At 39.5% G+C, this 27147-nt stretch overlaps 4 protein-coding genes and 1 non-coding gene across 7 annotated transcripts; 2 read left to right on the top strand and 3 right to left on the bottom strand.

The window, feature by feature from the left end:
* The first annotated feature begins 17 nt into the window (after positions 1-17).
* si:dkeyp-110a12.4 (alpha-tectorin) lies at positions 18-7672 on the top strand. The gene is made up of 9 exons (XM_044166863.1): positions 18-975; positions 1893-1981; positions 2115-2219; positions 4857-5017; positions 5117-5252; positions 5816-5910; positions 6524-6692; positions 7063-7177; positions 7323-7672. Exons 1-9 carry the CDS (start codon positions 888-890, stop codon positions 7496-7498), a joined length of 1134 nt encoding a protein of 377 aa, XP_044022798.1. The 5' UTR covers positions 18-887; the 3' UTR covers positions 7499-7672.
* Positions 7673-8843: 1171 nt separating this feature from the next.
* fbxo30a (F-box protein 30a) lies at positions 8844-14909 on the top strand. The gene is made up of 3 exons (XM_044166298.1): positions 8844-8991; positions 10064-12131; positions 12242-14909. The coding sequence occupies exons 1-3, from the start codon at positions 8888-8890 to the stop codon at positions 12443-12445; spliced, it is 2376 nt and encodes a 791-aa protein (XP_044022233.1). The 5' UTR covers positions 8844-8887; the 3' UTR covers positions 12446-14909.
* stx11a (syntaxin 11a) lies at positions 14892-19855 on the bottom strand. 2 transcript variants are annotated; one of them, XM_044166299.1, is made up of 2 exons: positions 19525-19855; positions 14892-18208 (listed from the first exon to the last, which is right to left on the bottom strand). In XM_044166299.1, the coding sequence occupies exon 2, from the start codon at positions 18201-18203 to the stop codon at positions 17322-17324; it is 882 nt and encodes a 293-aa protein (XP_044022234.1). In that variant the 5' UTR covers positions 18204-18208; positions 19525-19855; the 3' UTR covers positions 14892-17321. The 2 variants fall into 2 exon arrangements, with proteins under 2 accessions (XP_044022234.1, XP_044022236.1); XM_044166301.1 differs by lacking the exon at positions 19525-19855 and adding an exon at positions 19357-19499 and having other exon boundaries at positions 16909-18208.
* Positions 16010-16092, bottom strand: trnal-uaa. The gene has a single exon. It is a non-coding gene; the product is annotated as a tRNA-Leu (tRNA).
* Positions 19856-20425: 570 nt separating the features above from the next.
* LOC122862231 (syntaxin-11-like) lies at positions 20426-24334 on the bottom strand. Of its 2 annotated transcripts, none has more exons than XM_044167578.1 (2): positions 23057-24334; positions 20426-22091 (listed from the first exon to the last, which is right to left on the bottom strand). In XM_044167578.1, exon 2 carries the CDS (start codon positions 22087-22089, stop codon positions 21232-21234), a length of 858 nt encoding a protein of 285 aa, XP_044023513.1. In that variant the 5' UTR covers positions 22090-22091; positions 23057-24334; the 3' UTR covers positions 20426-21231. The 2 variants fall into 2 exon arrangements, with proteins under 2 accessions (XP_044023513.1, XP_044023515.1); XM_044167580.1 differs by having other exon boundaries at positions 23062-24334.
* Between the last annotated feature and the right edge of the window lie 2813 nt (positions 24335-27147).

Here is a 27147-nt window from a genome sequence, read left to right as displayed (position 1 = left end):
TTTGTTCTACCAGACAGTCTTCTTTAAGCTATTTGTCTGTTAAAACAATGCCAGACAATTCAGCCAACACTTAGGCCTGTCTTATTTGCAAGACAAAAAAGCTTCAATGTCTTGGTAACTAATCTTGTAAATTAAACTCATAAAAGTCAGAAAATGTGAAGACGTTTTCTGCCTCATGGCAGCAAATATCTAATCATTTTCTTATATTACCACTAACAAATTGTCTGGACATGTTTAACAGATATGTGGCTGTTAACATTTCTCCTGTTTCAAAGCTTTTTTAAATGTGATAAAATAATCTTTTCTTTCTTGTGTTTGCATGCTTAAGTATTTTATGGTCTGTTCCACCACACACATACACTCACAGGTCTTTGGCATCGTGACTGAATTGCCCTTGACTCATAATGACTTTCTTTTCGCCTGACTGACTGGGATTCCCGCACCAGTAAAGATTTTAAAATGTAGAGACAAAGGATGTAGAGAACAAAGAGTGCCAGCCTAGTACTGTTGTTCCTCTTTACGTGGTTACCAGACTTCTTGTTGCTCCCTGTAGTAAGAAACAGTTGTAAGATATTTACTAAGAAGACATCACCGCAGTAGGCGGTAACATATGTGTTACCTTGGACTCCCCTCAGTTCCCCCTATTCATGTGCGGAATCTCATTGTTGGTGGGGACATCATTCAAGCTGGTGTTTTAAGGCCAGACGGAGGCTCCCAGTTCATTAGAGCTGTGTTTCGAGGGTTGGAGTAAGAGAGGGGTACTACTTCTTGTGGTGACAGCGAGCTGTTTTGAATAGTCCCCAGAAGATTCACAGAGTTTTGTGGAAAGGGCCCAAAGGTAGTGGAGTGGCTGAGCTAAGAGAAACCAGAGGGAGAGTCTTTGGAAGATGGCACCTGCCAGTTTGGTTTTTGCCTGGTTACTGTTCACCGTGAGGATGGTCACCTCAGCGGTGTATCTGGAGCCTGAGGAGGAAGGTGAGCTCACACCTCACATGACACAACCACGAATGAAGTGACAAGGTTCAAACAAACTGCTTTTTTTAGGGAAACCTTATTCCTTTAAAAAAGTCATTAGATTAATTTTTTATATTGACGATTATTGGTTTAACATGGGTTTCCCTTGCTGCAAGGGCTTTGAAATGATCTTTCAAAAGAGACCATTTAATGCTTCAAGTTAAGTAAAAACTTTTTTTTAATAGTGTTGCTAGTTTCTTTCACCACAGCAGCAGTATAATTTGACATTAAGCATTTAGCAGTGGTGAAAGAAGTATTTAGATCCTTTACCTAGGTAAAAGTAGCAATACAGTACAATTACAAGTAAAAGTCCTGCATTCATACTAAAGTGCAAGTACAGAAGTATCAACAGTAGAAGTACTCATGCAGTAGAATGATGCCTGTCAGACTTATATTACTATACATTATATTATTGGATCTTTATTATTGATTCATTATTGATGTATGATGCGTGTAAGCAGAATTTAAATGTTGTAGCTGGTCGAGGTGGAGCTCATTTGAACTACTTTGTATACTGTTGGGTATTTTAATCTATAAAAATACACCATATTTTAAGAATTCATCATATGCTTTGTAGGTGTTTATTTTATACTTATATAAGTAATTTTAGCTGTCAGATAAATGTAGTGGAATAAAAAGTACAATATCTCTCTCTGAAATGTAGTGAAAAAGAAGCCTAAAGTAGCAGAAAATGGAAATGCTACAGTATTTGAATAAATGTTACATTCCACGACAGACATTTAGATGTCAGCGGCTGGACTTTGCGTGTAAAATATATGGATTGTCTATGAGACTCAAATCATCAACATCTCTTCACATTATCTGAAAGGAATATTCTTTGTGTGAGATTTAACCTGTTTTTATCTTCTTTCTATTAGAGCTCAATGAAACTGTCATTTGTACCAACGACCATATGGAGGTTGTTATTCCCAGTGCTTTTTTCCTCAACAAAGAGCCTCCAGTTTATGTAAGTGAGCTCCAACAAAACTTAAAAGTATTTTCAATCAACATAGGCATTCCCTAGTACTGATATCCTAATTGATTTGCAGTGTGATGTTGATTAATAATTGTTTTTTGCGTGTGTTTTTTTTTCTGTTTAGGTTTGGGATTTGCATTTGAATGATCCAGAGTGCCGTGGTGTTGAGGTCGGAGATGACTATGTTTTCAGCATAAAGACAAATCTCTCCAAATGTGGAACAATAATGGTATCATCTTCAATCTTTTGCTCAACATTTAGCATTAATGTCTATGACAGGCCATGTCTGCAGGAGTCAAAGTGTCTAACTAACTAATCAAATGTTGCACGTGAACTCAGACATTTAGAACAACTCTTAACAAAGGATGATGACATTAGCTTTAAACAGTATGAAGACAAACTACACTTGTTATCTCCATTATTGACAACATCAGATCCCCATCATAATAAATGACCTATTTTACGATGTCTACGGATGTTGTGGGAACCCCCCAATCAGGATCTTCTCAAAAAAGGAGCTACTTTAGTCAGTTTATTGCATTTTACATAACCGTAAAAAAATTCTTAAATAAGACTAGACCCTTTGCCACTTTTTCTTGCTGTGACGTAAATGCGGCCTGAGAGGCTCTGCGTTCAGATGCGTACTATGGAATTAGCTCATAGCAAGTATAATAAGATGGACAGAGAAAGGCACATACTTCGAGCCCAGACAAAAAGGAGTGAAGAGAAAAGAAGGGGGGGTTGTGGCGGCGTGGATGTCAAGAAAGAAGGGTGGCGTTGTTCCTTTTCCCTAAAATAGCGCAGGACCTTATTCAAAGCAGCAAGGGGACTCTGAATGGCCTCGTAGTTCTAAATTATCGGGATTTACATGGAAATGATGATTATTTGTTTATGTTCACTGAATAGGAAGGCCACAAATCATTGGCCAACTAGCCCCCTGATTATTTTAATCCAGCCACTCTCATGGATTCAGACTTTGGTTTAAATCCCTACTTCAGCACATGAGTGTCCTTGAATTGCTTGCTTGGAATGCATGAAGGTTTTTCTTGTAAAGCAAGCAAAAGGTTAACACAGCTTTCAGCAGGGAGGAAATCTCCCACTGCTCCACCTCAGCAGTTTTACAAGATTTTTGCATAGCGGCTGAGGAAAGTAAGCCTGCTCCGGATTAGATGGCTGTTGCTAAAGGAGAAGAATGCCATAGCTGTCAATCTTGCTTTCACCTTGAACTTAGAATGTTTTAAACCCGCCATCAGAGAAGAAATGACTGAATTGTTGGGTTTAAAGGTCAGCCGTTTTTATTGAAACACGACAGCGTCCTCGCTCAAGTTTCAGTGATAGTTCTGCATTTGTGAGACACAGAGCCTTCATGTTACCCAGTGATAAGTGCAGGTGCCAGTGGGGTTCTGTCGTGGCGCAATGAAGACCCGTTGCTTACTGTAGAGACCTGTCAGTGGTGCTCATAGTGGGGGGTTGTGTGTTTACCAAGAGGTAGTAAAAGATGTCTCTACTGTTAGAGCTCAAAGCAATTCATTCTGCTCAGTGACCAAAGAAGCCACCCTCCATCTATGCTCAGCAGGAGCCCAGACAAACCTTGGACACAACCTTTTCACCCGTCCCCATTTTATGGTTTCACCTACATCAGCTGCCAACAGTTGCATATTGAACAGTATCACTCACATTTACAATGTGTGAAAGGATGATAACTGCAGAAGTTATAGCTTGGGAAAAAGGTTACATAAAGGAACCTCAATGACTACTGTTACAGCTATGTCCCACTTACATGTGTCATTTTGCCCTCTAACACAGTCACACCTATAACCATACCACCTTGCTCACAGTAAAAAACTGAAATCTTAATGGGACCTGCAATGTGGACAATGTCACATACTAGGACAAACAGTACTAACTGTCTCTCATATATCTTGGACTTGGACTTTACTTTTGCACTGTATGTCAAGTACAGCTGCAACGATCAGTCAATTAATCGGTTAGAAAATTAATCTGCAACTACTTTAATAATCAGTTAATCATTTAACACATTTTTCAAGCATAAATGTCAAACTTTCGATGGTTCCAGGTTTGCAAATGTGAGAATTTGCTGCTTTTCTCGGTCTTACATTGTAGTAAACTGAGTCAGTACTGAGAATGAAGCAGTTTAGTTAGCCTGTTTCTAACCAGATATATCAACTCTCTCTTTAGCCTGTGAATGTTGTAGAGCTGACACCATTAGTCAAATGAAACATGTAGTCGACCGAAAATTAATCAGCAACTATTTTGTTTATTTGGATCCCCATTAGCTGTTACTGGGGTCTATTTGATAACTGATTCATCATTCAAGTTATTTTTCAATCAATGATGCCAAACACTCTCTAGTCCTGTCTTCTCAAATATGAGGATTATGATGTGATAGCAAATTGAATATATTTTGATTTGATTTTTGTCATTCAAAATAAGCAATTTTAAGATGTCACCTTGGGCTTTAGTATATTGTTGTATATTAGCATACCGTTATAGGAACCAAAAATATGAAAAGACATTGCTGTGTGATCAAAGTAGATGAGTGTAGGTCAGGGTCAGTGGGTCACCAGAATTGTTGAGCTGCTTGACCAAATTAAATAAACATGTAAGGAGAGACACCTTCTTGATATGAGATACCTGCTCCCTTTCACTAACATCCATGCCAGATTTCTGGAGTGGTTCTCACACAAAATAACATAGTGGATATCTATTCTTGTATTGGCAAAAAAAAAAGAAAAAATAATAATGACAAATAATAAAACAGTTATAGAAATGTATTGCTCTTAGCAATTAAAATGTCTCTTACTTTCTTTGACTTTTATATTTGTCTTTCTTGTTCTCTCCTTAGGCCTCAGATGATACACACATCATGTTCATAAACACTATACGCAACAATGATTCGGATATTATAACGAGAAACTTTATCAACATAACATTCATATGCCGCTACCCCATCAACTACATGGTCCAACAACCGAATGGTGAAAACATGATTAGAGTTGATGTCAGGTAAGTGTTTATTCTTAATCAAATCTAGATTACTCCTGAACTGAACGGAAAATGATTTGGTTTTAATTTGTGGCTCCTTTGATCCTCTTCTCTCTACAGAACCATCACTCTGAACACAGAGGATGGGAACTTTTCAGTGTCAATGTTGCTTTACAAAGATGAAGCCTTTGAGGACAGATGGACCACCGTGCCATCACTGACACTGGATGATGACATCTTTGTGAAAGTTTTCATGGTAAATAACCTTGAGTGACAAAGTCCATTACTATGTTTCTTACTACACTTATTAAAGACTTGAACTTGATACCTACACCTCACATTGACCTGCAGATTGTGTAAAATGTAGTTATGCACATTACCACACTATGTAAAGCAATATTTTGTTTTGGATGACCCGCCATCTATGAATGGGGAAGTAAAATGTAATAATAAGAGTAAAATCCCTGTTTAAGATGACTCCTCCTAACAGAGATTGTCTATGCTGAGCTTTGAAAAACACATTAAAGCATTTGAAGTATTCTTACTATTGACAGCTATTTTTGGAGTAGGTTAAGCACGTTGTTACATATTGTTAAGCAATATGTTGTGCAGCGGGATGTTCCAAGCAATGCTGGAAATCTAACACTCCACCCATGACCAGATAGTAATATGAGTGCTGCTCCACTTCTCGTCCATGTCGTTATAACCTCTTGGTACAGCTGTTGTTTACGTACTATGAATCATCATTTTGTGGCCCATTATGAAACAGTAGTGTTTAAAGAACGACTTGACTGTCACCCAACCCTGTCTGTCTCGTAGATACCGGCTCACCTGATGCTGCGTATGGAGACATGCTGGGCTACACCAACCAGTGATCCATACAGCAACATTCAGTACACCTTCATCAGAGACAGGTCTGCCCCGGAACAGTTTAAACAAAGCGTTTTTTAATGTAATATGAGCAAACACTGGCAGAGCTTATTATTTTCCATTTGCCATCTTGCAGCTGAAAATGAAGTTAAGATTTATATATTCACACAAGATACTTTATAGATGGCATGTTGAAACCTGCTTATGGCAAGCTCTATGGCTGTGTTGTTTCACCACACTTACAAACAGCTCTAAGTCCTCTTACAGGAGCGCTGTTGAAATCTGAAATAAGAGAATTTGTTGCTTAGTGAGCTGGCCAGCTCTCAGAGCCTGGTCATGTGACTCCTGTCTGAGAGGCCATATGCGTTTCAGTTCAACAGCTGTGCATGTCCTTGACAACCAGGCAGTATTTGGTACTGTTAGCAACAGCAGAGCAATGAAATGCACAATGCCAGAGGGAAAAGAAAATACTCAAACAAATCTGTCTCTCGCTGTGTTGAATCACTTAGATAGTATTTACATTATTTCTTAGCTTTGCAATTCATCACATGAGCTGAAATCCGTTCCTTGTCTCTATTTTTAAAGTACAGTATTTCATTCTAGATTTAAATCTCACTATCACCAGATCTCCCTGACTTCTTTGTCTCCCTCCTGTAGCTGCCCGGTGTTGTCAAATGAACAGACCCTGAATGTGCTGAAGAATGGGCAGGGTCCAGAAGCCATGTTCAGGATACAAATGTTCAAGTTTGTTGGTGGTTCTTACACCAACGTCTTCCTCCATTGCAACGTCCAGATCTGCCACAACACCGCAGGGCTGTGCCAGCCTGTGAGTGAGCTCGTGCAATACCCATTCCTCATACTGGTAGTCAGAGGCCAGTTCAGACAAGTAGCCTACTATATGTGTAGCTTATGTCCTTAATATAGACCTATCAGCCCAGAATTGTTTTTCAGCCATATGAGGTTGTAGTTAAGCTGTCCTATTTAAAAAGTGCACTACCTGACCTTGAGACTTAATGCATCTTTCTTTCTTTCTTTCTTTCTTTCTTTCTTTCTTTCTTTCTTTCTTTCTTTCTTTCTTTCTTTCTTTCTTTCTTTCTTTCTTTCTTTCTTTCTTTCTTTCTTTCTTTCTTTCTTTCTTTCTTTCTTTCTTTCTTTCTTTCTTTCTTTCATGTTTTACTCATGTATTTGCCAAATAGAACTGTTCCAGTGAAGATGGAGTAATGAGGATAAGGAGAGACATTCCTTTCTCCCATACAGTGTCTTATGGACCAATCAGACGACTACTAAACAATAGTGAAAAGCCCAATCTAAGTATGTTTTCACCTTTTATATAACCTCTGTATTTCATATAGATTTTAGGGCTTTAGCTTTTAAACCTTCAAAGCTTAGAGATTCAAGATAAGTGTATACAATTCATATGCAAAGTGTGGTTCCACCTGTGTCCTTTTCTCTGTAGATGCAGATGGAGTCCTTCCTGTGGAGACCTTTGTCCTTGGAGGGCTGCTGGTCGTCTTGCTGCTGATCACAGGAGTGTTTGGGAGGCTGTGGCTTCGCTCCAGACGTTTTTACCCAGCGCGGGAGGCGCAGCTCACCTTGTCCAACATTCACCACATTTCAGAGGTGGCCTCATGAATCAGGGGATCAGGGACCTTTTTCAGCAAAGAAATGTACATACAGACACATAAACGTGTACAATACATACACACACATGTACAGGTGTGATTTATGATCATTAAAGTCTTGTTTCTCTTCATAGAATGAATTTCTTTAATTGTAAGAAATCAACTTAATAAACAACTCCCTGAATTGTTGTCCCTGATTTATTTTCCCAGTGGTGGAAAAAGTGCATTTACTCGTTTACTGGACTTAAGTACCATTTTATGCTACTTTATACTTCCCCTTTACTACATTTCAGAGGGAAATATTGTTATTTTTACTCCACTACAATTATCAGACAGCTATAGTTTGTATGTAAAATCTGAATCTGCAAAGCATATGATCAGTTTATAAAATATAGTGCATTGTTATAGATCAAACAGTATAAAATAGTTCAAATTAGCTCCACCTTGACCAGGTACAGCATTAAAATCTGTAATAATAATCCAATAATATAATATTAGACTTTGACAGGGGCCATTCTTAATGAGTACTTTGATATTAACTGATACGTTAAATACATTTTGCTGCTAATACTTTTATACTTCTACCTAAGTAAAACTTTTAATGCAGGACTGCATGAGTGTGTTATTATAACTTTTACTAAGTATACATTTTTATTCTGTATTTTTCTCATTTAAAAAAAAGACCATAACCAACAGTGTGGTGGTCTGTCACTCAGTACTATTTGACTTCCCTACCCCCTTCCCTATCTAAAATCAGGCTACAAATATGTAGTTTAATTTTTAATAAAAGCTAAGTAATTCCCTTAAACAGCTGGGCACTGTAGTTTTTAGCAAATGTTACTCAAACAGGAGCAAATAATTAATTTGTTAGGGACAATTTCAACCTTGGATTAATATATATTACTGAACATTTACAGCACCAGGACAGGGTATGTGGGATTGACACAAAATAAGATACACTGATCATGTTGATGGTAATGAAGGAACATGTCACCCAGGGCAACAGTGTGTCTTATTGGTGTGTTTTAATACTTTTTGGACAATAACAGAGGTCTATGGCACAGAGGAATATGCTATATCAGGCTTTGGCTACACAGGCAAGTTAGTAGAATCAATTTATTGTTAGTCTGGGAGTTTTAATAGGATTGATATTAAGAAAAATATAGATTATCAACAGCCCTAGTACTTCTTCCACCACTATTTAATCGTTTACATATTTGTAAGGTAATTTTAATTGCCTGGCAAGAGTCTGCAGGCATTAAAATCCCAAATCAACAGCACAGACATATCATGAGTGATAACATGTAAAACTCTTCAGGGTTTTCCCCAGCCGGTCTATTTCAGTGCTCTCTCATAGGTCTGCGTCCATAAACCTAAATATGACTGGCCCATTTACGTGATGACGTATGCTGCGGCACCCCACTCCAGGATCAACCATCAACACAAACGCCGACCGACTCAGAACAGCGAAGGACTCACAGCAGAAGAACCAGCTATAGTCAGGTCATATCATAAGATTTGGACACATTTAATACTGCGAGATGCTTATGTAGCTGTAGTTTTCCACGTTGCTGATGTCGACGGAGCTGATATAAGTAAAGAAATACTGATAAAATACACCTGGAGAACCCCGTAACTCGGGTAAGCAGTTTTTAGAAGCTACCAGCTAGCTAACTTAGTAGGCTAACGAAGTGTCGCTGCTAATGCTAAGTGGCTGGCCATGTTGTTGATGTTCTTTTGTTTAACTTAACAAAGTTTTGTGACAATTGTATCAATTTACCCTTTTCCGTTGGGCAGTTATCATGAAAACAACTTCTTATAGTTAAACAGACTAGAGCGATATTATTAGTGTTAAGGCTATAATTGGCTATAACTATTATAACCGGCTGTTATTGTGTTGTTTGTGTTTTTAGCTGTTTGCTAACCTGCCAGCTATGCTTGCGTAATTTAACTAGCTGTTGCTGGCCATGGCTGCAAAGACTTGAACAATAGCTCTCCTGTGTGGCTTTGGGGTTTGGCTGCATTGTTGTGGGTCTTTAAATTATTGTTTGGTGTCCTTTGAGCCAGCATTCATTATCCTACAAATCCCTTCACACAAGTAGCACTACCAAATAATCCCGAGGCTAATGATTCAGAGGTATTTACCTCGTGGGTCTTTGGCGACTTGTATGCAAACAGTTTGCAATAAGATTCAAAACTCCGTGAATGAAGGGCAGTTTTCAGAGCCTAAAGCTGAGGGGTCAGGTTTGCCCTGAAGTCCTGGAAGAACCGGTGTCACCATGAAACCTAAGAGGGGTGTTGTGAAATGATACTGATCAGCCTAAAGATTTAGTAAACATGCACAGAGAGAGAACATATGTGAGACTAAGTTACAGAACAGTTTGAATACATGTGACCTCAAGTGTGTTATGTCGGAGGGTTGCATTTAAGTCTATGGGATAATGTAACACCAGCATGCTCTGTTCCAGCTGACCCCAGCCTCATGTGCTTACCTAAAAACATTGTTGTTACCTTGGCATGTATTTGGTTTCTTAAGACTTGTGAAATAAGTATATTTTTGCTGACTTTGTTTCAGGGTTGAACACTTGACCCCTTTTCCCGCCAGAACCAGCTGGGCAAGGAGCAATACAGTAAAAATGGAGAACCTGCACTCCCACTGCCTTAAATGCATCAACAGAAGATGCATGGTCAGACCAGAAATTGGTGTTTGCTGCGACCTCATCGGCTGTCCTCTTGTCTGTGGGGCAGTTTTTCACTCATGCAAACTAGAGGAACACCGTCTACTGTGTCCATATGAACGGCTGCCATGCCTTAACAGCGGATTTGGCTGTCCGTTCACTATTGCAAGGATCAAGATGGCACAACACCTGAAAACATGCCCAGCAAGTATAGTATGTTGTACTATGGAGTGGAATCGCTGGCCTGTGAGCTACTCTGATCGCAAGTCTTATGAAAACTTGAGCAAAGACTTTGATGAGGTGGAGCAGCTAGACATGGCCTTGGCACTGCAGGATCAGAGGATGCTGTTAGAGTCCCTGAAGGTCACAACCACCGTATCAAAGAATGGAGATAAGGAAGCAGATGAAAGTGACAAAATGGCCACAGCATCAAGTCTACCGGAGACGATGTTAGTTAATGGAACAGTGGAAATGGAAGAGGAGCCCTATAATGAGTTGTATAGAGCCTCAGTGGAGACAAGCAGAAGTTTAGCAGCAGCCTTGGACATCCTCTCTAATTCCCAGGATATTGGTGTAATTGTTGGAAATTTAAATGGGGAAAAGATTGACAAGAATGGAGCACTCCACAATGGAGAAAATGGTGATAGTCATAATGTTTATGTCGCTGAGGGTGGGAAGAATGTAGACATGCAAGGGAGTGACTCCGATTCAGAGTGTGAGCTTGGAGCAGTAGGTGGCGTGGATTGCGCAGTGGGGACAGATGAAGATGGTATTGGCTGGGCAGAAGAAAATAATTTTGTAGAGTTGTTTTTTGAAGAGAAGGAAGACATTATCGAGGAGCCAATAAATGATTCAAACCTTGTCTGGCCAGAGATGCCTCAGAATTACGTGCCTGTTATAGCACTGGAACCTCCTGTGCCCCAACAAGCACCACTTTCGCCTCCGATGCCATTCCTGCTGTCTGATCACGTGAGAAATAACTTCTTACAACACTTACCTACTGAACTCAGGTATAGGTGTTTGGAGCGTAAACTACAGAGTGTAGAAGTGCTTAGAGGAATAAGTATGTTTACATTTAATGGACGTCGAGCTCTGCTGTCAGACCCTTACTTATTTCGAGCAAAGATGGAGGACAAGGCAGTAGACACATCTGACCTGGAAGTAGCAGATGACCCCATGGGCCTCCACGGCATTGATCTCATCACTGCAGCTTTGCTCTTTTGCCTTGGCGACTCTCCAGGAGGCAGAGGAATCTCAGACAGCAGGTTTGTCGATGGCTATCACATTGACTTTGGTACTCAGACATTCTCCTTCCCTTCAGCCATTCTTGCAACCAACACCATGGTGGGAGATATCGCTTCAGCCTCAGCTTGTGATCATGCCAGCCCACAGCTTTCCAATCCAAGCCCCTTTCACACCCTCAGGCTGGACCTGGTGCTCGAATGTGTGGCTCGATACCAAACAAAGCAACGCTCCATGTTCACATTTGTGTGTGGGCAGCTATTTCGGCGGGACGAGTTCTCTTCTCATTTCAAAAATGTTCACGGGGATATTCATGCTGGACTTAATGGTTGGATGGAGCAACGCTGCCCCTTGGCCTACTATGGCTGTACCTACTCCCAAAGACGATTCTGCCCATCTGTACAAGGCTTCAGAATCATCCACGACAGGCACCTCGGCTCGTTTGGGGTTCAGCCTGGTTTACCCTTAAAAACTGGGGACAACCTCCCAAGAAGCACCTGCCACTTTGACTCTCAGTGCGATCAATTCAGCAGTCTTCCATTCGAGGTGTTGCAACATGTAGCAAGCTTTCTGGACAGTTTTAGCTTGTGCCAACTGTCCAGAGTGTCCCGCACCATGAGGGATGTGTGTGCTAGTCTGCTCCAGATGCGTGGTATGGTCGTCCTGCTGTGGGAGAAGAAACGGCGTGCTGACGGGTCTCCTTCATGGCAGATCACAGACAAGGTTAGTCATTGTCTGGTATTTGATAACAAGTTTCACCTGTTTTTTTCTGTGGAACCATGGTACAACAGCATGAGAAGTAATAGATCAATTCTCTATTGTTTGTCATTCAGGTGTGGCGATTCAGCACAGCTTTTGGTACAGTGAATGAGTGGAAGTTTGCCAACATCGCCAGCATGGCCGACCACCTCAAGAAGTGCAAGTTCAATATGATTTCTCGTCGGGAAGAGGCGATCCCTCTTCCATGCATGTGTTTCACCAGAGAGCTCACGAAAGAGGGAAGGTGCTTACGTTCAGTTCTCAAACCAGTAGCATAAGTGATTTTTAAAGATGAAGTCATCTTTTGGACATTTGAGACCATTAGAACTCAAAGACACTTGTATTTCCTCCAGTGTTTACAGACATTAGTCTCTTCCAGCCTCAGAAAGATAGAAAACTGCTGGTTGAACGTTATAAACTGTTGGTTGTTCTTTGCTTCACTCCCATAAATAAGACAAAGCCAGTAGTGGGCCGATTTATACTCCAGTGGAGGCTGACATGCTGCAATCACAGATCGGGACTGTAAACAAGCTAATTAGATTGCTAGCCTTGTATCTTACCCTCTGATGGATTTATTAATACCAGTGTACTGATGTTGACATTGTGAAAATACTCAGATGTTCTGATGTAGAATTTTTTTATTTTTATATCAAAAAGTCAGTACTGTGCTACAATGGAGGTAAGGGTAGAGCCTTAACTTATCATACACTTGATTTTCTAGTCATTAGGTTGTTTAGAACATCTCAGTGAGATTTCTCTACTGCTTCTAGCTGGGACAGTTTACTGGTATCTTGCACAGTTTTATATCTTGTCCTGATACCTAGTCACCATCTGCTTAGAGCTCATAGATTTCATGGCTTTAATTCTACATTTTAAGACTGACCAAACATCTGTGGTAGCTGTGCACAATGTATGCCATTTTACAGGATGGTCATACTGTATTCACTGTGGGTGTTGATTTTTGTTCACCAACATAGGCATGTCACCATCATCGTGTTTGGTGGTTAAATGTAGTGTGTTTTGCAGTTTGGCACGTTAAAGCAGTGACAAAGGTGGTCCATCTTCCTTTTTTCTTATCTCTGACTAATGTGCTGGCATGTTAGTCAGGTGAGAGATTAAGTAACACTATTCATCAGCCAAATGGCAAAACATTTTTAGCTGTGGTTGGTTTGTGGTTTGTCTGTTCTACCAGCTATTTTTACAAGTAACCAGCAAGTGTGTAGGTTGTTTTATACAAAAATCTAAATGTAGCAACAAATGATGAATGTACTCAGTGATTATAAGAATCCATCAGTGACTGTGGTTGGTGAGCAGAAAGCTTGGTTTCCTTCCCTCACTGTCAGACCTCATAAAACCCTGCAGGCCAGGTGTTAAGAAATATAACAAGCACACTCTTCCCTCCAGTAATGAACGTCACTAATTATGTTCATATTCATTATTTATCTTGGTTGTGTGTTTTTGGCACTACATGTCCACTGTGTTCAAATGTTGTTGGTGTCTCAGGGTTGTAGCATGAAGCTTTGTCTCGCAGTAGATTGTGTGTAGTCAATATAATTGCAGAGAATGACACAACGACTTCGTCAGCTATTATTGTGGGGTCTTAGTACCACTCAGTATTATAATAACATAAAAGTGTGCGCTGCAGTGCTGGACTAATAAATTACATGTTTTCATATTTGTCGGCCATCTATGTCGTGTTTATAACTGAAATAGGCTGTCAGCAAAAATGCTGTTTGAATGTTCTTTGGAATGACCAGACTTGTTGAACACCTTTTTTAATTATATTTTTAGTTTGGATTAAGAAATAAGGTCTAACAACACATGGACATGACATATTTCACTCCCTTGTGTGAGAATAATAGCTTCAAATGTTTTGCAATGTGGAATGCAGATTAGTCGAAAATGTCACAGAAAAGTGACTGGCAAGAGGAAAAAAGGATATTCCTTTGAGAAGATTGTGTGTTTTTGTTGTTTTTATGTTTTTGAAGTTTGATGTAAAGCCCAAGCGATGTCAGAACTAAGCTGTCTTTTTACTCTAAGTCCCAACCCATGTTTGGTTTATTTCTTATTTTTTGTACTGGTACTTTTATTTGGAAAAAATCTGCCTCTGTAATGTCTAGATTTGTATTTGAATTATTGATTTGCACATGAAGGCATGTACTGTAAAATTTAAATCATAATGCTGAGTTTGTCTTTGCTCAAGTAGCGGGAATTTTGCTCCCTCATGTTTTGCATGTGAGTTTGTGTAATGTGATTTGATAATGAAATGTGTCAGTTAGTCCAGTTGTAAACTCATTCATACAGTTTATATCTCAGGCACAGTGCATCAGTTTAGTACATTCTCATATTAACTGTTTTTTTTTTTGTTTTTTTTTTGTTTTTTATTAAACTTGTATGATAATGACCTTCAGTCAGATCTGATCACATACCATCATTCTTCAGGTTTAATGGATGGATGGATGGATGGATGGAGTGGAGTGGATGACCTGAGCATTAAATTAGTCTTTTGCTCTATTGAGGTTCATACAACATTAAGACAAATGTATTTAATCTGCCAAACACGTTTTTTGTTTTTTAGTAATGCCGTCTTTGCAGGCAGTTGGAGTGTGTCAACACTTTAATCCACATTTTAAGTTTTGTTTTCACTCCCGTTGAAGTGTATTTTTCACCACAATATGCCAGCTTCATTTGTTTGACTTTTGAAGCATTTTAATAAAGATGCTCTTGGTTTTTAAATGTTTATTTATTTGTCCTTTTTATTGCAGCGGTTCTCAAATGTTACACTATTTCTGAGCAACATAGATCACCTTCTTCACTGTGTTTGGTTTAACTCACTTAGGTATACATCTGACAAGGTGTTAACAGAGAGCTTCCTGGTCAAGTAGAAATTGTAGAATATATAACATATTTAAGTCAGCCTACTGGGTCTTCAACAGGCTAATGGTCAACATGAGAAAACTGATTAAATCATGTTGGTTCATGTTACTACTATGAGAGAACAGTTAGTTACCAGTTTCGTGGCAACATATTATACAGCTAGATGGCGCCAGATCCAAACAGTTTCACCTCATCAGATGAAAAGGATTTTGTCCAGGCAAAAATGTTCCCTCCACTGTGATGAATCAGTATGTGACTTAATGTTTGTATGCGTGCACGGTTAGTAGGAAAAAGGCTAAATCACTTTTTAAGCATAACCTACAGGTAATGAAATGAAATGTAATCGAATGACACATAAAATTTGACGATTTAGAGTGTTTCTAATCATATAAATTGAAATTACAGGCCGCTGTTCCTCTTTAGACCATCACAGCTGATGTAAACAAACCTTTTACTGCGTCAGAAAGTAATAACCACATGTTGCTGAGGGGGGGGTTGTGTTAGCTCGTGTGCTAAAAAGATCTGTCAATGAACAGAGGAGGGATGGATGATGTTTTTTCCAACCATGTCTTTTGAATATTTGTTGTTTGGGCAACCGTTTTGTTTACATTTGGACCAGATTATGCATTCAAATCTTGATTTAACGCCGAGATACGTAGTGAAGTGTGCTACCAAAAGATTCCCTATTGCAAAGAGAAACAACATTTCACAACCTAGTTACAGTTGAGCTGAGTCAGAGTGTGTCCCCTTTCGGTTTCCGTTGCTTAAATAAGAACATACAGATAGTGTTATGGTCCTTTAGGGTCAGACACGAGGTTGAAAATCGTTCCTATATCAAAGGATGCATGTAATATCTACTGTTCAAGGAGGACAACAACTCAAAGTTGCCGAATTCCTTGTTGCGCGCGGTTTATTTTTGTCCTTATTTTCCACGAGTCGTATTCAGGTTAAAATTTCCATCTTCCTACCAGGAGTGGGGTTCGAACCCACGAGGACATATGTCCATTGGATCTTAAGTCCAACGCCTTAACCACTCGGCCATCCTGGTACGTGCACAGATCCGTGCAGCGCTTTAGATAAAGACAAGACTAGCACAACAATGTTAGCACATCTACAGGTAAGTTTACCTGAGTAAACGTGTGACGCCACGATGCAAAAGAACGCTGCCAGTAAATGCCCACCACAACTCACGCAGCGCTGCTGAGGAAGTGCAATCACAGCCCTGAAACCTATTTCAACACAGAGCAGAGTTATTCTGCAAACACCCACTGGTGTCTGTCATGTACAGTATGAAGAGTAATAATGATCTCAGCTTTAGTTTAACAGGTGATAACTGGGAATCCCCCCACCCCCCATTGGGTGATGGACTGCCACACACAGGAGAATAAAGGTCTTTTTAATTTTACTATCATTACACTCAAAAAGGACGATGAGATAGGTCTGCTGAGCGAGTGCCCTTTTGTACGGAACAATCCAAGAAAACCTGCCCTATGATAGATCTGATCTGACTAATCTGAATGACTTTGGTTGTGTGTCAGTGAATCAGTGAAGCTACAGGAAAACATGGGATTGAAGATGACACTGTTTCATCTCTGAAAAGTGGAGGCAATACAAAGAGTTTTCTTTCCTGTGAAGCAACTAGTCTTGAGAAACACGAAGCTCTGGCCTAAAGCTGCAACTGTACACGTGGAGTTGCACCATCCCCACAGATCTATCTTGCCTCCCCATCAAACCTCACTGAGACACTGTGTTGTGTTCAGTGTGTTTGTTAAGACTTGTTGCAGCAATGGCTGTTATAATAAACAGACTTACTTAAAAGTTCCAAGTTCCAGAGTAGCTACATTCAGGCTGTGAAAACTATCTATATATTACAAAGCCACTCTTAAGGCATTTATTTACATTACTTAAATATTTCATATAACATTACAAAGTTTAAAGCTGAAAGTTGAAGGACAAAGCTGAGACGTATGCATTAAATTCTAGATGTCCTAACAGTAATCATGCAAAGCTGTTCTCAGTAGCAATCAGGAAATGCAACACCCATATCTCACTGTACACATTTGCATATGGACGTGTGGTTTGAAATGTAGGCCTTTTCTCAGACCAGCTCAGTGAAGAAAATTACACAAGAGTGTACTACTGTTTAAAAATGCAGTCAATGTGTAATGTGAGCTAAATAAATACACAAACTAAAGCAAAATATTACAGGCATCTTTGCATAGGAAACTGATTTGAATCTAATCCCGATTACAAAATAAAAATAACACTGATGCTGTCTCATTTGCAGCAAGGGAAGCAACAGCAAAAGAGTTTCTTGCATGGATTGTTTTTCTTGTATATCACAGCCTTCTTGATCTGAACTGTGGCCTTGGCAACATAGTCCTGAGTGGCGCATACATTTGCTTCTATGTTATCCAGCATGCAGCCCTGCTCCTCCACCAGCAGGGCCATTTGGGAGAAAAGATCCTGAATGTCCCTGATGCGGCTCTCCAGCTCCAGCAGCTCCTTGTGCCGGTTCTCGATCTCATTGAGAGCAGATCTGGCAGTCCTCCCTTCCAGGAGGAGATTATCCGAGAAGACGTTCCACTTGCCCGTCTCGATCATCTCGTCAATCTGTTCCCTGCTCACCTCCTTGCCCATGATCTCCGCTTGCCTCTGGATGCGGGTCTTGCAGTTCTCCCTCTGGACCATCTCAGCCTCGTTGTACTCAGACATGGCATCGTGGAAGGCGTTGGTTAGAGAAACATACTGTGAACGCACCATGCGAGCCACAGCTGATGTAGACCCGTGCTCCTCCTCCAGCTCTTTGCTCAGCTTCCCCAGCTTCTCCAGCCGAGCGTAAATGGCCTCTCCTCTGGCCTTTATGTCCCGTCCGAGTGCGTTGGAGTCACGTTTGATGCTGCTGATCCTCCTGACAGACGTGAGGAACCTGGTGTTCTGCTTCCCAAGACGCTTCACGTCCATTTTGAGCAGCAGCATCTCCTTCCTCATCGCCTGGGTGTCTTTGAAGAGGCCATCCATCACGTCCTCTCCCTCAAACACGATGGCTTGTAGCTCCACATGCTCCTCATCCTCGGTGGTGTGGCTGTGGTTCTCCTCAGGCCTGCTCTCCTCCCCTGCAGGCTTGGAGGTCTGCAGCTCACACAGTCGGTCCCTCATCTCTCCTGCAAGAGGAGTCAGGAGCTTTTACTGACCTCTTTAAAAAGGAATAGTTAGACATTTTGGGAGATACGCTTTTTCGCTTTCTAATGGAGAGTTAGATGAGAAGATTGATACCACTCAACTATTTGTCCGTTAAATATAAAGCTACAGACAGCAGCTGGTTAGCTTAGCTTAGCGTAAAGACTGGAAACAGGGGGAAACAGTTAGCCTCTGTCCAAAGGTGACAAAATCCTACTACCAGCACCTCAAAAGCTCCTTACTTAAACACTTCTTGTTTGTTTGATCTGAAAGTGTAGCAGAACATTTTTTGTTCTTTTTTCCTAACCTATCACAAGGCCCCTGTTTTGTGACCCGTTGTAGGGGTCCAATCCCCAGGTTAGGAACCGCTGGACTAAACTACCTAACTGTAAAGTAGTTAAAACTGGCTCCACCTCGACCAGCTACAACAGTAAAATGCTGCATCAGTATTAACAATCTAATGTAAAATATATTAGTACTTCTACTTGTGCATTTTGCTAATAATACTTCTGTACTACTTACATTTTAAATGCAGGACCTTTAGTGTTGTACTGGTGCGTTTACTCAAGTAAAAGATTGGAATACTTCTTCCACCACTGGTTTTATCCCATTTAACTGGCCAAATCCATTCTCATGCACATTTAGAGAAAATCTAATTTACCACAATAATAATAATTTTAGGAAAATATGGACATCTTTTATATCATATTATTCCCTTTAGTGTCTTTTATGTGCAGGAATTTTAGATCTTGTAAATGCGCAACATAGTATTTCTGAGTATGGGTATGCACTATATTGAGTTCTTTATTGTAATCCTATATAACTTGGAAAATTCAATTAATAGAATTATTTTTAAAAGCACACATAGGACTTCAGCAAACTAATTATTCTCACCAAACTCACTTTTTTAGGCTATTGATTCATAAGTAGTTTAGATGTACTTTCGCAAACAGATAGATCAGTATCTGTTTAAACCCCTCAAGAGGAAACTTGATAGATTACTTCCTCAGCTGTGACGATTTCTTCGCAGACCGCAATTAATTACAGGGCGTCGACTTAAGACTCAGTTATTTCCTATCGAGAGAAACTGTTACACAGCTTTAGAGTGATGTACGTAATGTTAAAAACAAACCTTAAAGCATCGTTGGCCATGACAAGTGAAAATCATGAGGAAAAAGAAAAACTTAACAGTAACAAGTTGTTAGAGGAGCATGTAGGTATGTGGCGAGTTATGAATAACGTACTCGATTATTTTAGTCCATATATCCCAAAAAAAGAATACAATGCAGAGCACACATACCTTTCTGTGTTTCCCTCCGGCAGCCCTACACTATTAAACTCGTAAAAGCAGAAGAGGCGACCACGGAAAGGCTCATTTCCTCTTTTTCTCTACGTGATATCACCACATTTCAACATGTACAGGAGTCAACTCTGTGTCTCAGTTTGAAGGAGGTCTCGCACTCACACACACACTTCATTACACTGACACACTGGAACAGCCTGCAGCAGGTATAAGCTACTAATGCGGAAGATCACGCCTTCTTCACCCCACATTTCACACACTTCACCGCTTGTCTGATTTGAGTCCAGGAAGGAGGCGACCCATCGCACTCATCTTATGGTCGGTTATTAATTATCAAAGCGCGCAGGTGACTTTGAGCGTTTGGCATTTGCGCACAAAGCGTTTAATAAGGATCTTAAATACTTTTTTTGATTCGTGAGGGCTCGACCAATTTATTGTCAGAATGAAACATGAGAGACACAAAGTTATAAAAAAAACTTGTTCAGCATTACCAAACCTTTTGAAGTCTTCCACTAAAGGAATCTAAAACAATAAAAAAAAAAACATTAGACATTTTTATCCTGACATAAAAAAATAACAATTCCAAGTTCAATCTTGATGTTGAAAACAGTAGTTGACAAAATAGTCTCACCAGGTCCATTTAGTAGCTGTTCTGGAGCTTTCTAGCTTCCAAAAGTGGTTGAGGAAGTATTCAGAAACCTATACTCCATTACAAGTAAAAGTCAAGCACAAGTATGTAAATATTATCAGTACTAAGTAAGTATCAAAAGTAAAAGTTCTCATGATGCTGAAAAATTACCCATGTAAGTGTTTTACTGTTATATGTTATATTATTGGTAGTTTAATATATAACAATGTAACATTTTTTAAGGTCATCACATGTTGTTATGTAAAATTTTAAACTGCAAAATAACTAGTAACTTAAAATGTTATATAATTGTACTGGAGTAAAAAGTACAATATTTCCCTCTGAATTGTAAAGGAGAAGTATAAAGTAGCATGAAAGGAAATACTCCAAGTATCTCAAATTTGTACATAAGTACAGTATTTGAGTGAATGTACTGAATGTCCACCACTGGCTTTCGATCATACATCACATGACCTTCACCAGCAGATGGAGTCTCAGTTGGAACTGTAGATGTTCAAATTTACATTTTGTTTAGCACTTCAAGGACTTCTCATCCTTGTTGGCTTAAAGATTCAAAGTTCATTCTTGACCTTGGAAACAGCAGACAAAATCTTTCTTACATGATTGAAACTGTATGCCTGATTCCCTACTACATAATATAGCTATTTATTGGTATGGATGTTTGCTAATAGTATTTAGTCTTGCTAAATGTTATTGAGTTGAGCCATATTACGTTGATTCTATTTTTTGTCAGTAACTCACATGACACGTATGTCTAACTTCACCCCATCATTATCAATGTTCAAACCTTTCCATAAACTGTCAGACGTTTATCCTCGCCCTGGAACCAGAGCAATTCAGCTAGAGTCTCACAATATTTTACAATGATTGAAAGCTCCAGAACTGCTACTAAATGGACCTTGTGGTGAGATTGTTTTGTCAATATCAAAACAGATTTTTTTTAAGAGACTGATGATTAAAAACAATGTCTTAAAAGGTTGTTCATTTATTTTGTAGTGCAGCTTCTCCCACATGGACCAGTGGGCTGGATCCAAAACCAATGGCCCTCATCAGACCTAACTGTAACATGGAAAGCAGCAACAAAACAACTTCTTGAAAGGGTTCTTTTTATCCAGTACAATGGCTTTATCCAGCTGGACCCTGGCATCCTGAATGATCACTTCAGTATTTTGGACATTTTTCTGGATGCTGTCAACGGCTGCCCCTTGCTCCTCTGTGAGCATAGCCACATCCAGAAACAGCTCCTGGATCCCCTCTATCCTCTTCTCCAGCTCCAGCAGTTCCTTGTGTCGGCTCTCGATCTGTAGGAAAGCCGAGCGAGCGGTTTTGCCCTCCACCTGGACGCTGAACACGTTCAACTCCCCGCTCTCCATTATCTCCTCCAGCTCCTCCCTGCTGACCTCCCTGCCCACCACCTCCATCTGCCTCTGGATCTGCTGTTTACACGCCTCCCTGTGGCTCATCTCGGAGTCATTGTAGCTGAACATCACCTCCCGCAGAGCATTGCTAAGACACTGGTACTGTGTTTGAGCAATGCGTGTCGTTGGGTCAGAGCTGCCATGCTGGGCCTCGAGTTCCCCTCTGACAGCTCTCATCATGTGCAGTCGCTGCAGCACAGCTTCTCCTCTGCGTTTAATATCCGCCCCGATTGCACTGGAGTCCCGCTTTGCCGCAGTGGGGTATGAGGTCTTGTTTAAGGCTTGGTAGTTCACATCTTTCAGCTCACTGATGTCGTTCTGGATCTGCTGGATTTCCAGACGTATCTGTTGGGCCTCCTGCAGGACACCATCCAGGTCCTGGTCAGGACGTGATGCTGTTGCAGCCTCACACTCTGACAAACTGTCCAGCTCCACTGTGCTGAAACCCTCAGAGTCCGTCTGCACCTGATGGAGGTGCCTCAGCCGGTCTCTCATGTCTGAAAGGAAAAATGGCACAAAAGACAACAAGAGAAAAGATTTTGATTTATTCATCTGAGTGCGAGAATCTGTCTCCATCAAGTTTGTAAAATAGCGCAGTAATTCCCAGTCTGGGAGTTAGGACTCTTACAGGGGTCATAGGTTAATTTTGAGCAGTCACAAGATGATTAAACCTGCATTAACTGATCCACTTAGGGGCAGAGAAACAAGCTGTAAACACTGACACACAGTATTATCACCTTTTGAAGGGGTCATCCTGTGATTTAGTGTTGTACTTTCATATAGTCGGGGGACATGTGAGTGACAGGTTATCATCTTTCAACAAACAAGCTTGTACTTGTTCTTGTGTTAAATGTTTCCTGAGCAAGACATCAAACAGGCCAGGGCTCAGTCAAGCACATAACAATCTTATGAAAAGCAGGAAAATGTAAAATGTTTGTAATCAATATGTGCAGCAGGTGTGAGCATTTTCTACCTCTTCATTATCATGTAATCTTAAATGAATGGCAGGACATTTAATCTCCCTTCAGGACTTACCAAACAAGTTTTCAAACAGAACAGCAGGGTGCAAAACTAACTTTTTCTCCACCGGCCAAATGGCTAGTGAATGTTCAAATTTTACCAGCCGCTCAATAGATTACCGTTGTTTTTTGGCTGGTGAGTGAAGCAAATCTATCAGCCACTTGCATATTTTACCAGCATTTGGCTAGTGCAAATTTTGTGCCCTGAGTGTAGTATAAAAGTCTTTCAGCATGTATATAATCTGGTTTTAAGTAAGTGGGGATACTTAGAATTTAGGTTTTTTAAGTGGAATTCAACAAAAACAGCAGAGGACACAATCCTGAACAGCCTGACAAAAAGCAGTCATGAAGCAGTAGCAAAAGGAAGTCTGATTTGTTTACTTTTACAATAGATTAATATAATATAATGTAATAATATAACTATAATGACAGAATTAATATACCTTACTCGTATGGAAGTTTGTTATCTGTCAAAGGTTTGCAGTCTCTTCTCCTTCTGTAGCACAAGCTGATCATCGAAATGATAGTTCAGTCCAATAGGCAGCATGAAGAATGATTTTTAAAAAATGTTAACCATCATCACTTAAGGTTTTTAGAAACAAAACTTCCTGCATTCCTGTTGTGTCACATGGAGGCATGGAGTGACGTAGGGTAAGGTGAAACCAAGCCTCTCGAGGATTCATCATAAAAATGACGACTGACATATCTGCATTTACATTTTTCTGTATTCTCAGGGCAGCTGTTACTCAAGTATGTTTTCGTGTATTGATAGATTTCTAAGTTGTGTTTCGTGTCTAACAACACATAAGGCGATGAAGGGTTGTGAAAAGAGACTACTATTAAGCTAAGGCCTCAAAAGAGAAAAAAAGAGCATGTATCTAAGATAACATCAAGCACAGAAGTCACCAGACACTGACAGTGGTCACCAAAAGCATGTGAAAATAAAGAGGTATGTCACATATGTTATCTTCCAACGGGGTGGGACTGATGTGTTCATATGTGATAACAAATCATAAAGAAGTCAGTCTGCTTTGCCACTTTTAAAGTCATTCATCTTACAACCTTTCCTCTCAGTTTCATGAAATGTAATCAAAGGCTTGTTCTCACCCTGCATGCAGTGAAACCACCAGCTGCCAGGTGATTATCAGTCATGCTGCCAGAAAAAGAAGCATATTTAAGGACAATGTCTGTTTCAGTTGATGTGTAGGAAGCTGTGCAATACAATACTCATTTCCACAGCCAGCAGTGGCTTGTATGTGAATAATAATTTCCACCGGCCTCCATGAGTTTGAGTCACACTGGCTTCGTTCCTCAAAGGGGGTTTTTAGCAAAGTTGATGTGTCACTAAGCTGTAGATGCACACTCCTCCAGTGTGTAACTCACACTTGATTCAGAAGAAAAAAAGACCAGCATGAATGAGACTAAAATATCCCCCAAAAACCACAATGTAAGTAAGCAGCAAGCAAGTGTACAATGTAGTCTTTCTGTTTCATTTATTGCCCCTCTTGTGTGAATCACCTGGTCAGGACTTGTCATGTTCATACAGTTTACCTGGTTACTAATTTTCCAAGGGCAAAAAACAATTTTACAGATATACATTTGTCATTTACTTTTCAAGCCATAACACTAAACCAAGTTAAAGTACTGAATCATAAAGTACTGTAAATATTTTTAAATCAAAAACCTAAATATTCATGTGAACTTTCAGCTAATTAAAACTTCTACCACCAGATGCCAACCACTAGTCACATGCAAAGAGATATTAAAGGGGAACTTGATCAAACTTACTCATCAAAGTCTGTTTACAGTTGTTTAGGAGTACTACTGCATATATGAAAAAAAGTTTTATAAAACCTCTTGTGGCTCCTGAGGGGAACTCTGCAAAGTCTGATAAATTGCCTCATGTAATGTCACTTGAGTCAGTGTAGGTTGGGGCTGAAGACTACAAAAATCTGGGGGTGTGGAGTTAGAAAGAAGTGAGCTTACCAGACCTCTGTAGCCTGACAATGTTGTGCAGTACTAAATCTATGGAGTACTCTTTAAAAGCCTTTATTTAGTCGAGTATATTAGTTCAAATGCTGTCCAGTTCTGATCACACAGGGTCTTCATCAGGGAAGAAATAGTAAAAACAGATTGATTACACAGATTGATTGTTTTTTTGAAGTCAGTGCTGACCAGTGAAGTCAAAACCAGTGTGCGTTTTAACTACAATATTGAGGCTTTTAATGTAACTTCTCTCCTTGCTCTGCCTAAGAGTTTCTGATGAACGTTTTCGTTTCTGTGACCAGTTTTTTCATCTTCAGGAGCACCTTCAGGTTCTCTGGACTTACTACATGTGAAACTGACTGAGCACTTGGCCTCTTCAATCTTCTTTGTTAAATACCCAAATCAGAGGATGCTTCTATAGTTCTTAGGCTGGAATTCGTGTACTTTAAAACTGAGGTCTGTGTACATTGGTGGAATATTTATTTTGTCCAGCAGATGTCAGTGGTACAACAGTAGGCTACTTTCTGTGACATGCAGTTCATTAACTTTACAAAGGTAGATGACCAGCCCAACAACATTATTCTATGCATTAGTTTACCTTAACAAAGCCTGTCCACTGTTAATTGAAAAACCAAAAACAATCAAAGGCTATAAACTTAAAAATTATATGTGGAGTTGGTACTTCCTATTGAAATGCAAAGACAATAATGCACTGAAACTAAATATTTGTCAATGTAAAATATGTTAGAAACAAGCTTACCACTGTTGTAAACCAGGAAAAATCCCAGAATGTGAATTTCTTTTAAACATCACATTTTCATTCTTTTTGACACTTTCTATTTCTGAATATCAAAAAAAAGCTAAATTTTCTGGTTTTTCATTAAAGCACTGCATTCTTTTTATTGATTCCCAGCACCAAACACAACCACAAAAACATTACAAGTTGAAAGTTCTAGTCTAAATCTAGTTATCTCTTTTTAGTCAGCTGGTTCAGATTTGAGCAGCATGGGTTTTTTTAAATCAATAAACCGTGTTCCATGAGTTTCAGATGCAGATTTGCCTTTTCACCAGTCAGGAACTGAGCATGTGATGAGATGAAATCTAACTTAGCCTTGTATATACTTGTCACTGCTTATCAGTAGTTCAGAACTGCTAGACTATGGTACAGAAATATTGGGAAATGGTTCATTGTGAATGTGCCAAGAATGTTTTCTTAACTAAGGATTGTAAATCTGCTAAACTGGAGGACAAAGGACTATTTTGTGCACTTAGAAACTTTGATGTAGCACATTATCCTCTCACATTCCTTACACCATGCCAGATTTCTTTGCCAATCCTTTTTTGGAGATCAGCAAAGATGTTTATTCTATAGTATATGTTTCATCAAATAATCTTATTACATGATCAGGGTTAAACTAAAGCTTGTCAGAAGAACAATAAGCATGACTCTGCTTTCCTCTTTCAGACTGTCTTGAAACATTAGTCAAAATATTGCTGGAGTAATTATAAATTAATTAATTGATTTTTAAGTATACAAAAGGAAATATATCAACTTATCTATGTCCATCTATCTATCTATGTCCAACTGTCATCTCTGATTTTAAGATGATTATCTCCATAACACAACATGTTTAATCTAATTTGTAATGCTTTCTTGTTTTGTTTTTTACTGAAAAAAATTACAACAATGCCAATATTAAGATGTAAAGTCTGATGATTCATTTACTAAGTCTGATCTAAATTGTTTTCTCTCCTGTATTTATGACTTAAGAACAACTTCCGTACAAACATGTACAACTGCAAAAAGATAGAGACAAGAACCAGTAACTACAATATCAGAACTCTGCTGACCTTTATGTTTTCAATTCCAACTTTAAGTTCAGAGCAAGAAATTTTGGTGAAGCATAAAAAAGGACTCATTCATCAGATTTGAATTTCAGCCATGCACTAATATTTGATGCCCTGAAACTTACAGGTACAAAAAAAGGACATGCACACACATGCAGACTGACTCACTGAGACCTGCTGTGTTTTATTACATTATATTGCATCAGGCCTCAGGAGTTAAGTTGCTGTAATCAGTGGCAAAAACATCAGCTGTTTCTAGTTACCCAAAGTTGTGACTCTAATTAATTCAACTTACTGGCTTCAGACTGAGGTTCACATAACAGCACCAGTGTCTACAAACATCTGATCAAATTAACATGAATGCCTGTCATGGGTTTGGAGATGTTTCTTTGCTCTAAGATTTCCCATGGTCTCACTATGTTCACCTTAGGTGATAGATCACTCTTGTTTTAGGTAAAACTGTCCTCAGTTATAGCAGTGAGGTAAATACTGCTTTACTCAAATGTGGCGTTGTTCAGAGGATATTTAAGTGTATCCAGTCATATAACACTGAGCTGACCTTAAACTCATTATTAATTGTCTTGAATAAAGATCTTTTCTTTAAAATGAGACAGAAATTCTTTTACTGAAAATGACATCTGCTCTGATTGAATGAGCACTGACATAAAGACAAAGAGATAGTGAAATATAAGTACAATTA

This window comes from Siniperca chuatsi, linkage group LG15 (assembly GCF_020085105.1).
Source record: "Siniperca chuatsi isolate FFG_IHB_CAS linkage group LG15, ASM2008510v1, whole genome shotgun sequence".
Taxonomy (NCBI): domain Eukaryota; kingdom Metazoa; phylum Chordata; class Actinopteri; order Centrarchiformes; family Sinipercidae; genus Siniperca; species Siniperca chuatsi.
Note: the sequence above shows the minus strand (reverse complement) of the source record. Positions and strands in the feature narration are given on the sequence as shown.

Bases quoted from the DNA above. Each gene is read 5' to 3' on its own strand.
- si:dkeyp-110a12.4 (XM_044166863.1), top strand. From the start codon at position 888: ATGGCACCTGCCAGTTTGGTTTTTGCCTGGTTACTGTTCACCGTGAGG. The intron at 1,982-2,114 runs GTAAGTGAGCTC...TTTTCTGTTTAG, and splicing joins ACAAAGAGCCTCCAGTTTAT to GTTTGGGATTTGCATTTGAA. The intron at 5,911-6,523 runs GTCTGCCCCGGA...TCCCTCCTGTAG, and splicing joins TACACCTTCATCAGAGACAG to CTGCCCGGTGTTGTCAAATG.
- fbxo30a (XM_044166298.1), top strand. From the start codon at position 8,888: ATGACGTATGCTGCGGCACCCCACTCCAGGATCAACCATCAACACAAA. The intron at 8,992-10,063 runs GTCATATCATAA...ACTTTGTTTCAG, and splicing joins GAAGAACCAGCTATAGTCAG to GGTTGAACACTTGACCCCTT. The intron at 12,132-12,241 runs GTTAGTCATTGT...TTTGTCATTCAG, and splicing joins CATGGCAGATCACAGACAAG to GTGTGGCGATTCAGCACAGC.
- stx11a (XM_044166299.1), bottom strand. From the start codon at position 18,203: ATGAGGGACCGACTGTGTGAGCTGCAGACCTCCAAGCCTGCAGGGGAG.
- LOC122862231 (XM_044167578.1), bottom strand. From the start codon at position 22,089: ATGAGAGACCGGCTGAGGCACCTCCATCAGGTGCAGACGGACTCTGAG.